The 17,422-nt window shown below is 34.9% G+C and overlaps 1 protein-coding gene across 1 annotated transcript in view; it reads left to right on the top strand.

Annotated features, from left to right (window-relative positions):
- ZNF638 (zinc finger protein 638) overlaps positions 1 to 17,422 on the top strand; it is a gene marked incomplete in the record, with an annotated part of 146,080 nt that overhangs the window by 106,042 nt on the left and 22,616 nt on the right. The window contains 10 exon segments of the mRNA XM_027772969.1: positions 25 to 75; positions 2,368 to 2,439; positions 3,479 to 3,565; positions 3,830 to 3,898; positions 4,544 to 4,584; positions 7,260 to 7,391; positions 9,744 to 9,872; positions 11,648 to 11,689; positions 12,090 to 12,224; positions 14,248 to 14,373. Coding sequence (XP_027628770.1) covers positions 25 to 75; positions 2,368 to 2,439; positions 3,479 to 3,565; positions 3,830 to 3,898; positions 4,544 to 4,584; positions 7,260 to 7,391; positions 9,744 to 9,872; positions 11,648 to 11,689; positions 12,090 to 12,224; positions 14,248 to 14,373 — 884 coding nt within the window.

Genomic DNA, 17,422 nt, shown 5'->3' with positions numbered 1-17,422 from the left:
ATTTTGTTATTGTTGTTATTTTAGGCAAAACTGGACAAGCCAAGGCATCTGCAGCCAAAATAAACAAATCTGCAGGTATGTTTTTTGATTAAGATTCTAGACATATTACTTAACCTTAAGCTATTTAAGAAGTACATAACAGTAGTCTTAGATTTCATGTGACATGGTATATAATGAATGTATACCGATCTTTGAAATTTATTGTCACCCAGTAGTTGTGATAAATGAGATTTAGTAGCTAATACTCTCTCTTTATAATCATTAACAAAATAAGATAATTTAACTGGAGAAAGTATTTCTCATGATAAATATCAGCAATATACTCTTCCTTCTCTTTTATTGATATCTCTTTGGTTAATTAAACTCCCTTTACACAGTAATCCAGACAATAAAAATATTTTCTTTGCAATTTTTAATAGGCTATGGTGAGTTTTAAAGTAATTATTAGTCTTTTTCTCTTTCTTCTGGTATAATTCTCCTTTCTAATTTCCCTCCCATTTCTGCTAAATCTGGTTAACTCAGTCATCTCTTTTAAGTGCATACTACAATTCAACGTATTAAATTGTCTTCCCTATAACATTTAAAAGGAAAGAGAACAGCCTTGAAATGACAAATATCATCGTTAGGGGCAGATCCAGATTTTCATATGGTAGCTCCTTAGAAGCAATAACTTAGGGGGTCCAGGATGGCTGGGAATCTTTATCTTGAGGCTGCCTTGATTTAGCCAACACTTTGATATTTGATAGTATACCTATGAGAGTCAGTGGCAAAGACTTGATAGTAGACTGGGTGCTAAAGTCAATAACCATCTCTTAACTATTGAAAATTAATGCTGGCCACTTTTTCCTTAAATTCTGATACTTAAAAGTAATAAAGTGGTAGTAACAGAAAGATAGTGAATGAAATACCTTAAGGGGCTGACTAAGGTCTGGTGTACTGTAGTGGAGCCTATAGAATTAACAGGCTCTAAAGATTGGTGTTGCTTTTTCTGAACAAAGATTATGGTCTGTCTTTATAATAAGGGACGGATTTGTAAACTATTTGGATTTATTTTTTGAGGATATCAGTATTTTTTTTTTTCATTGTTTGTTTTAATTGTCAAAAGTACATTTGGATTTTCGCAGGGCTCCTGTTAGATAGCTGTGGCAATCACCATCCTTGCTTGTGTGGGGGAAACTTGCACAGCTCTCACTTCACCAAGATGTCTCATTTTAACTTGCAATTCAATTTGGGTCTACTGATTTCTGATCCTGAGCTTTTTCTTCATACGTTATCACTAGTTGTTATGAATCCTAATTTTTATAGTGAAATCACCTGTTGCTATTTGAATGGAAGAGATTTTAGCTCTCTGGTGATCTTTTCTGCAACATTTTGATAATCCCAGTCTTTTAGCATCACGTTGGAAATTAAGTACTATTAATAGATTTGTAGGTACAGAGAATGGTCAAGAACATTTTAAATAGTTCTGTACAGCTAGAACACACTAAGAATGTATTGGGACCAGCAGTTAGCGTAATGGCTATGTCGCTGGACTCCCACATAGTGGGAGTCAAAGCCATCATTTTGTGACCTTCCCATGTTATAGGTATTCTGAATGCTTGCAAAACAGCTGTGAGCCAAGAAAGCACAGTTTAGAAGGCTCTAGATTCCAACTCCTTTTGTAACCATTAAAAACATGGAATTATGGGGAACCAGCAGTTAGCGTAATGGCTATGTCGTTGGACTCCCACATAGTCGACCGCGGTTCGTGTCCCAGACCCGGTGGCTTAAAACTCACAATGGGTGGGACCAGCAGTTAGCGTAATGGCTATGTCACTGGACTCCCATGTAGTTGACCGTGGTTCGAGTCCCGGACCCGGTGGCTTAAACTCACGCCGGGCGCGTGTGCGTGCGTGCCCAAGATCCCGAGAGGAGAATGGAGGAGAAGGGATTGCGGCGTGGCCCCCCCCCCTGGGGGGTGATTTCCTGCTTTCTGTCTCTCTGTCTCTCTCTGTCTGTCTGGCGAGCGCACGTGCCCTATAGCGAAAATCTCTCAAAAAAAATGGAATTATTTTTATGTCCTTGGAATTAGTAGTTTTGCTTCTAGTGGCTTCACACATAGAGATTTATTTAACTTGCATGAATTCTAGTTTTTAAGTACCACAGCAAGGAAATGAATTCTTATTTCAGTGGTACTTTTCATTCTAAAGAAATAATCATCATTACTAGAATTAGAAAGTGGCCTGTACTGCCTCAGGTGATAGCATTTTATGTTTTGAGTAAAATATAGTCTATTGGTCTTAAATTCTTTCTCTGTGAGGTTCTTTGGTGATTGTTGAAACTAGTGAAAATAAACCAGTTTTGACGGAAGGTTTCTTTGTGATTTAGGAAAATCTGCGAATTCTGTAAAATCTGTGGTAACGGTAGCTGCTAAGGGTAATAAAGGGTCAGTGAAAACAGGTAAGACTTGGGGAGAGGGGTTTATTAAGCTATTTCCGAATTCTGCCTTAAGGAATGTAAGAAATACAATACTAAAAGCAAAATCTAAAGTGATATAATGATTTTTAGCATCTAATAACACTAAAGTTTAGTAAGTTTTTTGATACTTAAGCCTGACCCATGTAGGATTTTTATTTGTTGTTACTTTGGTCTTTGACAGTATCTGTCATTATAGATACATTTTTATGCAGGTATATAATCACAGCCATATAATATGTAACTGTACTTTTTTGACATACATAATTTCAGGCTGCTCTTCATTTCTTCCCAAAATTATGTAATCTTCAGTTTCTTATTTTTTTCAGAGCTGCCACTTCATATTACCTTTCCTAATTTGACCAGAGAGACAGAGAAAGGGGGCAGGGAGTGAGAAAGCAAGCCTCCAGGTCCAGGACTTTAACTGCTGTTAGCCATATGGAGTCCAGGCCCGAACCACCACACCGCCTGCCAGTCCCTGATGTTTATTACTTTAAAAGATTACTTCTTACCATATTAGGATAATACATTTTCTTCATAAAGAGAACACTGTTTAAAATAAGTGTGGCTTGTTGAAACTAGCATAATTTTTTAGTAACATTTTAAGGAACTTTTGCAGAAATTACTTTTTTTATATATGATTATGATGTGTTTCTGCCACATGAAGATTAAACTTTTGGTTCATTTAAACCCAACAGCAAAGAATTATATCTCAATTTAAATTTAGTTTTAATCGTACAGGTATTGAAAATAAAAAGAAATATTGAATATACAAGAAAGAACTTCTTTTATGATGAAGTTGAGCTGTTTATTTACTAATTATTTATTTGTTTTCTGAGAGATCTTTGCTATCAGGCACATGCGTTCACCAGAGAAACAGAGAGAGGGAAAGCAAGCAGTCATTCCCCTAGGGGTCAGGAGATGGCCACTCCACAAACCCCTGTCCTCCATTCTCTGTTAGTATGAAACATGCTAAATGATTGAATAGGACCATATAATTATGATTTAATTTTACTTTTAAAAGCAAAATCTACGGGAAAGAAGTCTCTAGAAGCCAAAAAGGCTGCAAATGTCAAAATTAAGGATGCCAGTAAAGCTGTGACTATACCAGGTAAGCTTAGTAATGTTGTCATTCAGTGCATTATTTTCTTTAGATTCTCATGGTGTGCATTCATGGTGTACTTTAGAATTTTGCTTAAAACTCCTCAAAGGAATTATTTTGCTTTTCAAAGAGAAATTTGTTTTGTAATCTAAGTCAGTTCAAGCTAAGGAGACTTAAAATGGCAAAATAAACTAGCTTAAATTTCTGATCAGATTCTCTAGTTTAATTATATTAGTGTTTTTCTAGACTGTTAAAGCAGATTATTTCCCACAGAAAACTCTGAAATAAAGACCAATATGGAAGTCATAGTCACTGAAAACAATGCTAAAGAAATTGTTTCAGGTAAGTTAATAGAAATTTTATTTTGTTTCTTATGTTTGAAGGTAAAGGAAAGTTAAACTTTTAAGAGAAGAGGTATTTAATTTTGTATCCTGTGTGTGTGTGTGTGTGTGTGCACGCGTGCGTGCATGTGTGTATTTCAATACCAGGGTTATGTCTAAGTGAAATTAAGAATATGGGCCAGCAGGTGGCTTAGTGGTTAAGGTGCTGGACTCCCACATGGCCAATTATAGTTTGAGCCCTATACCCAGTGACTTGAAACTCACACTGGGTGTGTGCGCACATGCCCAGAAATCCTGAGAGGAGAATGGAAGGGATTGCACATGGCATTCCTTCCCCCCAGGGGTGATTTCTCACTTTTTCTCTCTCTGGTGAGTGCATGCACCCTATAGCAAAAATCTCTTAAAAAAGAAAAAAAAGCTATGATTCAAATCTTCACCCTATCTCTTGGTTATTCTAAAATGTTGGCCTCAGAGGGAATAAAATTAAACATACCACTTAAAAGCCAGTTTCTCTTATTTTCTAGTAATCTTCTAGTCATTTGTTAGTTATGTACATCTTCATGTAGTTAATATTGAATCTATTGTGGAATAAAGTGGCATCTTGATAAATGTACCTTCATAAATTTTTATTTTATTTTGTGTTAAGAAGCTGCTTTGGAGACCACAGAAAATGAACCAATTAGCAAGGTCAGTTTGTTTCCTTATTTCTTTAAATCTTAAGAAGTTTGACATTTTTCTTAGAAACATACCTCCTGTAAAAAAAATGTACAGAATTTGATGTGAAAAATCCCAGTAATTTGAGACTTAAAAAATACAGTTTCAGGAGCCAGCAGATGGCATAATGGTTAAGGTGCTAGACTCCCATTTGGCCAACTGCAGTTTGATTCCTGGACCCGGTGGCTTAAAACTCAAGCTGGGTGCATATGTTCCTAAAATCTCAAGAGGAGAATGGAGGACAGGGGATTGTGGAGTGGCCATCTCCTGACCGCAGGGGAGTGATTGCTTGCTTTCCCTCTCTGTTTGTCTGGAAAGCACATGTGCCTGATAGCAAAGATCTCTCAGAAAATAAATAAATAAAACATAGTTTCAGTTAAAAACCTTTAGTTGCAGATTATGTCACAAAAATGTAGGAATAGATTAGCAATAAAATTTTTATGTTTTTGGAACCCACTTTTCACTGAGAACAGCATATTAAACCAAAATGGGTTTTTGTGTAGACAGTAGATTGTCAAAATGGGAACTAATAGAATTTTGTATTATCTCTGTTTTCCTGAGATATAAGTGGGAGATATGTTAATATTTAGAAAGCTAATTATTTGTGTTTTTGGAGGAGCAAGTGGAGTTTTCAGTTTTATTTGAAGGACATGAAATTTATTGTTTTCTTCTGGTTGTATTTATTATGAAAAGCTTAACTTTTACTGGTTTAGATTTTGAGGTTATTCAGCTTCTAAGCATAAGTTTTTAACTTGTTGATCCATTCTTCAAGTAGTAGCTAAGTTATTTAGGAAGAGTATTTCGAAGAACATTAGAATCATGTAAAACTCTTCAGAAGGAATCTTATAAGAACACATTTGATGTTAGTCAAAAATTATTCTCACTGGTTTATGAAAATTATAACTTTCTACCTTTTGTACAAAAGAAAAGTCAAAAGTTGTCAAGTCTACTATAGCCCATCTTTAGGAATTTCCCCAACATCTACAAAAGGAAAAAGTGGCATTCATGAGAGTCATCTTGAAGAATAAAGGAGATCTGAGAGAAGGAATGGCAGAAAAGAAAGTACTTGCAGTGGGGATTAGGTTGTGCGGTAAGGATCCTAAGGAGATTAGATAAACTCGTGGTTTTTTGGTTTTGATTTTGGTATTTTTTTAATAGGATTACCTTATTTTATTTCTTTCATGAGAGAGAGCGACAGACACTCACAATAGGGTTTTCACACCTGGATCCACCCTTACCTTCAGTCAACCTGTATCACAGGTACACACCCAAGTGCCTAGAACATAAACAAGGAGACATCCATGTGTGAGCCTAAGGCCTACCTTCCTAGGTAGGCCCAGCTGTATGGCTTGTTGCATTACTACTATACCAATGCTGCTGTTCTTCCACTTTTTCCTAATTTTTTCCTTTATTCAGAAGAGAAAGGGGCCAGCAAGTGGTGTAGTGGTTAAGGTTCTGGACTCCCACATAGCTGACTGTGGTTCAAGTCCCAGACCTGGCGGTTTGAAAATTAAAGTTGGTTCATGTGTATGCATGCCCAAAATCTGAGGAGGGAAATGGAGAAGGGATTGCAGTGTGGCTATCACCCTGCGAATGATTTTTCACTTTCCCTCTGACTGTCTGTCTGTCTCTGGCAAGTGCACATGCCTTATGGCAAAAACCTTAACAGGAAAAAGAGAAAAGGAAAAGCAAAGTAAAGTGCATGGCCTTGAGAGTGAGAGACGGAGAGATGAACAGCTTCTATAATTACGCCATGATCTCTTTTTTCCAGTCTGCCTGCTCATTAGATCTTGGGTACTCTGTGTGCCTGGCATGTTCAGGCCAACCCAGATGGGCATTCGAACTATAGACACCATATAGGATCTGGTTTCTCTTGATCAGTGCATTATTATTGTGCCACAGAGCTGGCTCTCCTCCCACCACCCTTTTAAAAAAATTTTATTTCTACTGTGAAAGAGACAGAAGCAAGCACCTTCAACCAGGGCTTCATTGCACCAGGAACTTTTTGACACCTGCTCCCCCAGCTTTCCAGCCAACTGGTATCACTGATGCACATACTTGGTGTGTTTCAAGTCAACCCAGAATCTGAATCGTTTTCCATGTGGCTCCAGCACTGTAGAGCAGTGCCCTACCACTTATGCTACTGTGCGTGGGCCTAGATAAAGCTTCTTTATGAAACTGCCAAAAAGTGATTATCTTATTCAGAAAGATAAACTGATCTAAACTTGAAAATTTCAGCATTACACAAGGCACAAAGAATGGCAACAGTACATGAAAGAAAGGAGTTGTAGTCAGAAATAAGATGTTTTAAAACAGTAGATGAAAAAGGGACATAGAGACCTTTACCATTGTGTTGTTGGAAAAGTCATGATGTATTTTTTTGTTTTCTTATGCAAAAATGTATCATGACTTTTCCGACGACCCAGTAGATGACAGATAGTATGACCACAGTTAACCTGTGTACTTGGAGAACATGAATTTGCAATTTTTTTTTTTCATTTTTGAGGTTCAAACAGCTTCCATAATTGATCAAAATTTCCTGAGTATTAAATGCAATTTAAGTACTAACATGATGTACAATGCAAACTTTGGTAAACACAAAAGCAGTTAAAGAAATTTTAATATCGGTGTTTTAATTTGTTTTGAAGGAAACGGAAGAAATGTGTTTGGTACTTATTTCAAATTTGCCTGCTAAAGGTTATTCTATAGAAGAAGTGTATAACTTAGCAAAACCATTTGGTGGTTTAAAGGATATTTTGGTATTATCATCTCACCAAAAGGTAAGAGTTGATATAACTATTTATATTTAGAAATACATTTTGAAAAATCATTAAATTCACAAAACATTTGAGAGTTTAAACGCACATCTCAAAGTAGCTTTTTTTAAGCTAAGGGATTTTTAAAGTATAAGACACAGATATATTCTTTATTTTAGTAGTCTAATCAGGAATAGTTTTAATGATGGTGAGGAATGGCTGGCTTACTAACTAGTGTCAAAATTTTGCTCAAAACTTGTATTTAAAAGAAAGCGTTTTACATCTTTACTGTGTTTAATAATGTTTTAAGATGACTATAAGATTTTGTAGATCTCTCTTTAGTAGTAGTTTTTCTTATTTCTGCTGTTTTTACCAGGGTACCCAAATAGTAAATAATAACCATTTTCAGACTTAAAAACTAATAATACCATCACTTAGAGCAACTTGTGTTTATCTGTATGTTCTAGTTTTCTGTATATATTGATTTTGTAATTTTAAAAACAGCATAGCAGTTTGGGAAGATATACTGATTTCAGGTAGGTTTAAATAATGGAAGTGACACTATTACAGTGGTGAGAAGAAGTGTTCTTATAATAGAAAGGAGTTGGCAATCACAAGAGATCTTTGAGAGTAGAGTAGAATATGTATTTAGTGATTATTAGAGCCAGTGTATTAGAAAAATCAGTAGGAGAGGAGAATTTGTATAAGAAAATTCTTTTTAGTTTATATGTTAAAAGTAGATTTTTGGATGGCTGTATAACTCTGTTAATACAATAAAAACCATTGCATTGTATCCTTTTAAATGGGTGAATTTTATGGTATAATGTTTTAATAAAGTTTTTCTTTAAGTAAATTTTTTGTAACATTTAAAGACAGACAAGTATAAGAAGGAATGTATGTTTTATTATAAGTTGTTTATGTAGAAATATATTGAAATAGGGGAAATTGTGGGTGTTTGTAAACAATTTACTACTTTACATCATAAACCAGAGCATATGTGTGAGTGGATAGACTAAATAAGTAAAAAATAGAAACACAAAAAAAACTAGATTATGTTCTGCCTACTTTTGATTACAGTTGAGTAGAATTTTTTAAAATTTGGAGATGTAATACTTTTCTTGATATAATATGGAAAATATTAGATTTAGTTATAAAAACCCTTTAACACATTTGTGAAATTAAAATTAAAGCAAAATGGAAATACAAAAATATGTAAAATGGGAAACAGGATTTTTTTTTTAAAAAGAATTGTTTAACTTCATTTATTTTTAATTTTTAATTTTATTTATTTATTCATTTATTTTAATTTGATCAGAGAGAGAGACACACACACAGAGAGAGAGAGAAGGAAAGTGAGAAAGCAAGCTACCAGGTCCAGGACTTGAACCATGGTCAGCCATGTGGGAGTGTCCAGCACTTTAACCACCATGCCACCTGCTGGTCCCCAAGAAACAGGATTTATACCATGTTATGCTATCACATATTGAAAGTTTAATAAATAAATTACAAATGACATAAAGAAATAATTTATTGAAATAAGAAACTTAAAACTATAAACAAGCAGAGAAGGTTTTTATCTCATTAGTTATTTTATTTTATTTATTTATTTTTGCTTTTTTTTTTTTTTTTTTTTTTTTTTTTTTTGGGGGCGTGTTCCCCCCCAAAAGACGAGAGACAGAGAGACAGAAAGCAAGAAATCACCCACCAGGGGAGATGGCCACGCCGCAATCCCTTCTCCATTCTCCTCTTGGGATCTTGGGCACACACGCACACGCGCCAGGCATGAGTTTTAAGCCACTGGGTCCAGGACGTGAACAGCGGTTGACTACATGGGAGTGCGTGGGAGTGCGACATAGCCATTATGCTAACTGCTGGTCCCTCATTAATTATTTTAATGTATGGAATTAAACTTAACCTCTTACCGAGGTATGAAATTAAAATCTAAGGAGTCTATAATTTTATACCTATGAAAATAGCACAATTAAAAATAGCCTGACAACTAGTACATATTTCTTGTCCTCTTTCATTTCTCACGTTTCTCATTTTATTAGTCACGAAATTTATTTACTCAGAAATACTCGTTAAATGTCTGTTTCATCCCAGATAGTACATTAGACAATAAGGATGCAGTGATGAATAAGGCAATACCTTAATGTTGGTTTCTGTAGTGTTTCTCCTTTTTTCACACTTTTGTTCAGTCATTTATTATTTCTTGCTTCTAGTTTTAATATTCTTGGTCTGTGGGCCTCATGTTATTTTTTATATTAAAAATATTTATGAGGTTGCTTTGTTCATGTGACTCTGAAGTATGAATTATTTTCAAGAAAATATAACATTAAATGAGACCTTTTGTTCTTTTCATTTCTATTTTAAAAGGCATATATAGAAATAAATAGAAAATCTGCAGAATCTATGGTAAAGTTTTATACCTGTTTCCCAATATCAATGGATGGAAATCAACTCTCAATAAATATGGCTCCTGAAAACATAAATATAAAAGATGAGGTAAATAATAAACTAACCATCATTTTTAGTAAGTCAATATTTATTTCTAGTCTGTTGTGTTTATTTTCTAGTTTTCTCTGGTCACATGTTTTAAACACTGAGGTTTCTTCCTGTCCCTCCAGTATTTACCTCTTCTAGTCTTTGAGAATTACCTTCATTTTTTTTTTAAGAATTATTTATTTAGTTTTAGTAATTATTATTAACTTGCTATAGGACACATGAGCTCACCAGACAGAAAGAGAGACAGAGAAAGCAAGCCTCCAAGTTTGGGACTCTAACCATGGTTGACTTTATGGGAGTCTAGCACCTTAACCACTATTCCACCTGCTGGCCTGAAAATTACTTTCATAGGAGGGAATCCTATCTCATGAATATTGGAGTGAAAGAAGTCTTGAAAACAGGTTTCTCCTTTCTGCTCTTACCTCAACCATGCTAGTATTCTGAAGATTGTCTTTAACCTTTTTCTCATATTTTTTACATTTAGTTCCTCACTAGACTTTGGACTGGTTTAACTCAGGAGTTTATTCCCTTTCTCTCCTCCTTCTACCATTATTTAATCTCCTAAAAACTCCTACTTGACCACCAAAGTAAATGGTTATTTGTACATTCTACCTGCAGTTTCATCTCTGTCAAGTACTTTCTCCGTAAAGCTGTGCAGCTGACATAAAATTCAAATCTATTTGAATTCAACTTCATCTTTTCAACTTCATGATTTAAAAAAAACATTCATCACCTCTTTGTAGCCTATAAACATTTATTATTAGTTGGTAAGAGACACAAAGTAAAGATATTAGGATCTCCAGAGGATGACAGAAATTCTTATCATTTGAAAAGCCTTTCACTGAGAATCACTTATATGCTATAATCAGTGGGGTTGTTTTATGCATATCAGTAGTGTCAAAAAGAAAAAACGTTTTAAGTACCATAGTCTCACTAGATAAAGTCCCAAGTCCTTTCCTGCCCATGAAGCCTTCCATTGTTTTTCTCTTCCATCTTTGACATCCTTGTCTCATGTCACTCTTGGCCTGTCTATAATTCAAAAACACCTAAGTATTGTAAATTTATATCCTTGCCTATTTTGCTTTGTTTTGTTTGGTTGAGAAGCTTTTTGCTGTACATTGCATGTACTCACCAGTGAGACACAAAGGTAGAAAGCAAGAAATCACGCCTGGGGTGCAGGTGGCCACGCTGCAATCCCTTCTCCTCCATTCTTCTCTTGGGATTTTGGGCTTGCATGCATATATGCCCAGCATGAGTTTCAAGCCTCCAGGTCTAGGACTTTAACTGAAGTGGGTCATGTGGGAGACCAACTCCTTAACCTCTATGCCACCTACTAGCTCCCCCTTTTCTGTTTTTTTATTTGTCTGTTTCTGTTCTTCCTCATCCCTACTTCACTTAGTTAACTTTTCTTTTGTAACTTGAATTATCTTCTTGTTGTCTGAATTAAGTCTTTTATTCCATGCACAGGAATTTGAGTGTCTTCCCTAAATGGTACTGCCTTTATGAATCTTTAATATACATAGGGGAACAGGAAGAATTAAGTTATATAAATAGGTTGGGACTTACGTAACTTTTTTAGGAGGAGAGGTGGGTTTTTGTTTTTACCTTTTTTACATATTCTTTTGCAAATATATAACTTCTTTTATTTCCTCATTTATGAAATACTATGTAATCCATATTCATTTTTATTATTATATTATGTAATCTCAACTACATATTGTATATTTTTGAGTATGAGCTTACACCTTCAACTTTTATCTGTTTTGGCTTTTTAGGAAGATATATTTACAACCTTGATTAAAGAAAACAACCCAGGGGTGAGTTTTGTACTTGTTTAATAGAAACCTTGATCTTATTTGTTCAACTTCTAGCAAAAAGGAAAACCTCAGTACTAATTTTAAGATAATGGGGGGGTGGGTAGGGATAACAGATGGAAGGTGTCTTAGTAAAAATAAGATATAAAGTGTTGTAGTAGTTTTCCAATACTTGTAAGTGGCCAGATGGATCAGTATCTTATCAGAGAATGTTTTGAGTGTATATTATTTTACTGATACTCATATCTAAGATTAAGACCTCATTGTTTTCACCTATATAGTCATTGTCTTACTATTGAGAGAGTATGTCATCTGATTCTGTAATATTAAATTACTGTTCTGTGTCCTACAGTTTGATCTACAACTTTATTTTTATATCTTGTTTTTTAAAAAAAAACTATAGGCAAATTTGGATAAAATTTACAGTCGATTTGTACATCTTGATAATTTACCAGAAGATGGACTTCAGTGTGTGCTTTGTATTGGACTTCAGTTTGGAAGAGTGGATCACCATGTATTCATGAGTAATAAAAACAAGGTAATTAGCTGTATGTGCTATAGAAAATATATAGCTGAACCCTAAATTCTTATGGTTTAGATTTTAATTCAACTTCTGATCTGAAGTACCTACAAACATTCAATTGTTGAACAGAATTATGAAAGACCAAAGTATTTTCTTTTGGATTGTGACAGAAAGAGTTTCTCTGTCTCTCTCTCTCTCTCTTTCTAGATCTCCTAGTTTTTTTGCTTTTTAATTTAAGTTATTACTATAGGGTATATGTGCTCACCAGACACAGAGAGAGAAAAATCACCCCCCAGGGGGAATGGCCACACCTCAGTCCCTTCTCATCCATTCTCCTTTTGGGATATTGGGCACACACTCATGCCCAGCATGGTTGTCAAGCTGCTAGGTCCAGGACTCATACCACTCAGCCAAGACATGTGAGATCCAGTGCCTTTACCTCCACATTATATGCTGGCCCAAGATCTCCTTGTTTTTAAGGAGAAATACTCACACCAGAGAGAAAAGTAATACATTGTAAAGAGCATTATCTTGCTGAGAAATTTAGGTGAGGATTCATTTAATGCTGTCATAACTATCTTTATGATCTTTACTAAGTTGATTTACACTTATTTTGAAAAATGAAAACCATGTTTGCACATTTTTTTCCCTTCCAACCATAAAATATATGTAGTCAGGTCTGTTTGCTGTTTAATATGTAAAGAAATAGAAATAAAACAATAATTTCTTGAAGCCACCCTGTAGCCTTGTGGTTAAGGCAGCCAGCTCCTACTTGGCCAGCTATGGTTCAAATTTTGGTTTTAGTAACTTGAAAAACAAATCCTAATAGGATAGAGAAATGGAGAAGGGATCATAGGGTGACCACACCCCTTAGGAGCGTACTTTCTTCCTCTCTTTTTCTCTGGCGTGCACACACCCCTGTGGCAATAAAAATAATAATTTCTAGCTTTTCTGGTGAGACTTCTTTCCTCAAAAAGAACCAAAAACCACTCATCTATTTCATTTGGTATGCCCTCTATGTAGTTCATCTATGTGTTTATTATTAATAGGTGAGTCATATATTACTGAGAAAGGTAAACTTTCATATCAAAGTTGACAATATTCACTTTATAAAATGTACATAATTGACCAACAATTAGAAATTAATTTCTCTGACATATTTCTAATTGATACATAGAATATACTTTAGTAGTATAGAAATAGTGTGACATAGGATGAAAGGAGGAATACAGATAGCAAATGGGAATTCTTAGCCTTTACTTTAGATATCTTTATTCTTTTATTTTTAAAAACATCTGCTATCCTCTTCCATTTTACTTTGCCTTTGCATCATACTAAGGATTGTTTTGTTTAGTTTGAAATAAAGATTTACCTTTTGTAATCACAAGTATGAAGCCTGAAAGAAAAATATATTCAAACTTTTCAAAAATTAAAAAAAATTATGGTGATAAAAAAATACAGATAGTTTTACCATTTGTGATACATAAATTTACTGTTTGAGCCATGTTTCAGTGGTATTGAGTACATTTACTTTTTACAAGCATCACCACCATTTATTTCCAGGATATTTTCATCCTCTCAAACTGAAGTTTTCTATCTATTAAACAGTAATTCCCCAGTCCCTCAGCCTTTGTTCAGCCATCATTCTGTTTCCTCTTCTATAAATTTGACTAGTCTAGGTACTTTTATACATGGAATTATATTTGTTGTTTCACAACTGGCTTATTTTACTTAGTATAATATCTTCTAGATTCCTCCATGTTATAGCATTTACCAGAATTTCCATCTTTTAGAAAACTGAATATTATTCTGTTGTATGCATAGTCCACATTTAAAAAATTAATTTATCCATTATTGGACATTTGGGTTGCTTTCGTTTTAGCTGTTGTGAATAATGCTTCTGTGGACGTGAATGTATGTTCCAGAGTCCCTGCTTTTAATTATTTTCGATAGAGCCTGAAAAGGGCAGTTGCTGGATTATATGATAATTCTTTTAAATTTTTAAGGATATATTCATAATTTTTTATCTTCTCCAAAGGCAATTCTTCAGTTAGACAGTCCTGAATCTGCTCAATCCATGTACATCTCTTTGAAACAAAATCCACAGAACATAGGTGACCATGTATTGACCTGCACATTATCTCCAAAGATGGACTTGGCAGAGGTAAGTGTTTTTTTAATAATCTTTTATGCTTTTAGAAAATGAAGAAAGCATAAAGATCATTCTCTCAAAGCTCAGACTGTATACTCTTAGGATAATCTGAAGGCAATTTCAGAACTTACTTTGAGACAGTAACTAAATGGGTTCTAAGTTTACATGTTCTTTCTTTTTTAAATTTGTTTTTAGTGAGTCAGCAGGTGGTTTGGTGGATAAGATGCTGGACTCGCACATGACAGACTATAGTTTGAGTTGTGAACCTAGTGGCTTTAAAATGACTCCTGGCATATGTGCATACATGCCCAAGATCCTGAGAGGAGAATGGAGAAGTGACTGTCACATTGACATTCCCCCGAAGGGTGATTTCTCACTTCCCCTCTCTCTGTCTCCTGTGAGGACATGCTCCCTATGACTAAAATCAATCAATCAATTCAGTCAGTTAAAAAAAAAATTGGTTTTTAGGCTGACCCTGTTGCCTATGGTTAAGGAAGTTGGCTCCCACATGGCCACCTTATAGTTCAAATCATGGCTATGGCTTGAAAAAGCACTTGCTGGGCGCTTATGTGTTTGTTCCCCATATCGTGACAGGGTGTATAAATAAAGAAGGGATTGCAGTGTAACCATGCTCCATCAGAGGGTGCCCCCCCTTTCTCCTGTTTCTTAAGTCATTCTCTGGTGAATACATACATCTGTCCTCTATCACCCACTCCCCTCCCTTACAGTCTTTGTTATTTACACTTAACCTGTCTACTGTCTGATCTTTAGGTCTTTATTTTCTACCATAGAGTGTAGACATTCAGTACGTGTTAAGTGGGGGATATAGTGTGTGTCTTTCAAAGTGTAGCTCAACATTAAGTCCTCTATATTCATCCACTTTAAATCACATGATAAGATCATTTTGTTCCTTACTGCTGAGAAATACTCCATAATATATATGTGCCACAGTTTTTCAACTCAGTCATCAGTTTTTGGACACTTTGGTTTATTCCATATCCTAATAATTGTGAATAATGTTGTAATAAACAGAGATGTACATGAGTCTTTTCCAACTGAATGTTATACTATCCTTTGAGTAAATACCAAGGAGTGGGGTTATTTGGTCATAGAGTGGTTCTACTTTTAGGTTTTGGAGGAATCTCTGTATTGTTTTCTGCAGAGGTTGTACTAACTTACATTCCCATCAACAGTGTAAGAGGGTTGGTTCTCTTTTCACCACTGCCTTGCCAGCACTTGTTTTTTGTTTTATTGCTGCTGGTATTCTAATTGAGTTACATGGTAACTCGGTGTGGTTTTAATTTCCATTTCCCTTATGACAAGAGACTTTAAGCATTGTTTCATATGCCTTTTGGCCATTTGTAAGTCTTCCTTGGGGAATCGTCTATTCAGCTCATTTGCCCATTTTTAAATTGGATTATTCGTTTTGTTTAATGGGTGACTGAGCTGCTGAGTTCCCTGTATATTCTGTTTATCAATCCCTTGTCTGAGGAATAATGTACAAATATTTTCTCCCATTCTGAGTGTTGTGTTTTCAGTCTTGTTGTTTCCTTTGATGTGAAAAAGCTTTTTAGCTTGATGTAATTCTACTTGTCTATCTTGGATTATTGTGTGTGCTTTGGGGAAATTATTTAAGAAATCTGTGGCTACTCCAGTATGTTCAAGAGTTTCCTCTTACTGTTCTACCACTATATTTATAGTTTCAGACTTTACATGTAAATCTTTGATCCATTTTGAGTTGATTTTGTTAATGGTGATAGATAGGGGTTCAGCTTCATTTTTCTGTAGGTGGGTATCCAGTTCTTCAGCCCCATTGGCTGACAAGACTTTTTTTTTTCCTCCACTGTCTTGGCACCCTTTGTCAAATATCAGTTGGCTATATGATTTGGGTATTATTTCTGAATTCTCTATTCCTTTCCATTGCTCAGTGTGTCTATTTTGTGCCATGCTGGTTTTGGTTTTTGTTTGTTTGTTTTTATTTTTTTAATTTAAATGTATTTATTTACATTCATTCACTGTACATCATTACAGCATACAAAATGAGATTTTCCATCCAGAGTACACTGTATATTGTCTCAATCAAGCACATCAACATACATGTTATCGTCAACAAATAATTTTCCATTTCTTGTTTCTTGTATGTTTTGCTTTTTTTTTTCCCCATCCTTGATTCCCTATCTCTTACCCTCTGTCTTCTCCCACTCTCCTCCCACACTGTCTCTGGTATCTATGTTTGCTTTCTATACTGTTTTTCCCCCACATTTTATTGAGTCACTAAAGATCTTAATCTATATATTTTCATAGCAAGCACAGCTGGTACATACATTTCCATGAACACAAGTCCAACTTTAGACATAAGCCTCAGTAAGTAGAATGAACATCCTATAAAGTAGCACCTAGCTGGGGCTATATATCTTTCTGCAGTCATCAAATAGGTATTTTTAATCCATTTTTTTCATTTCACAAAAAATAGTTTGTTTTCCTGAAGCTTTTTTTTAACTTAATTTACATTCATCCCCTAAGCATCGTCACAGCATACAAAATGTGATTTCCCATCCAGAATATACTGCATAGTGGCTTAATCATGCATGTTATTATAAAAAATTTTCCATTTCTCGTTTCTAGTATATTTTACTCCTCTTTCTGACCCTCTGTCCTTTCCCACCTTCTTCTCACACTATCTCTGGTGTCTACAGTTATCTTCCATTCCTTTCCCCCCCACATTGTATTGATCGTGTAATTTCTTAAATAATCTAACTACTTTCAATGGTAAGTTCACTTGGTATTATTAAGAAAACCAGTTTTAACTTAAAACAAAGAAATGCCGAGGAACTTTGCTTAAAGCCAGGAAACAAGTTAGGATTCTGTTCAAATGGTAGGCACATGAACCTATCAGTCTCATGTATGTTGTCTTCTGTTCTGGTTCAATTTTCCTGATTAAATTCTGGGCTGTGATATTCAACTCCAGACTTGTCCCTACGATTAAGTAGGCCACTCTCTTAGTTTTTGAACTCCTATTTCTGTGTGTCTGTATTTAATTTTCCTGATATAGCACTCCCTT

This window comes from Tupaia chinensis, unplaced genomic scaffold, assembly GCF_000334495.1.
Source record: "Tupaia chinensis unplaced genomic scaffold, TupChi_1.0 Scaffold000316_1, whole genome shotgun sequence".
NCBI lineage: Eukaryota > Metazoa > Chordata > Mammalia > Scandentia > Tupaiidae > Tupaia > Tupaia belangeri.
The sequence above is the reverse complement of the archived record's forward strand: the minus strand, read 5'-3'. Positions and strand labels throughout refer to the sequence as shown.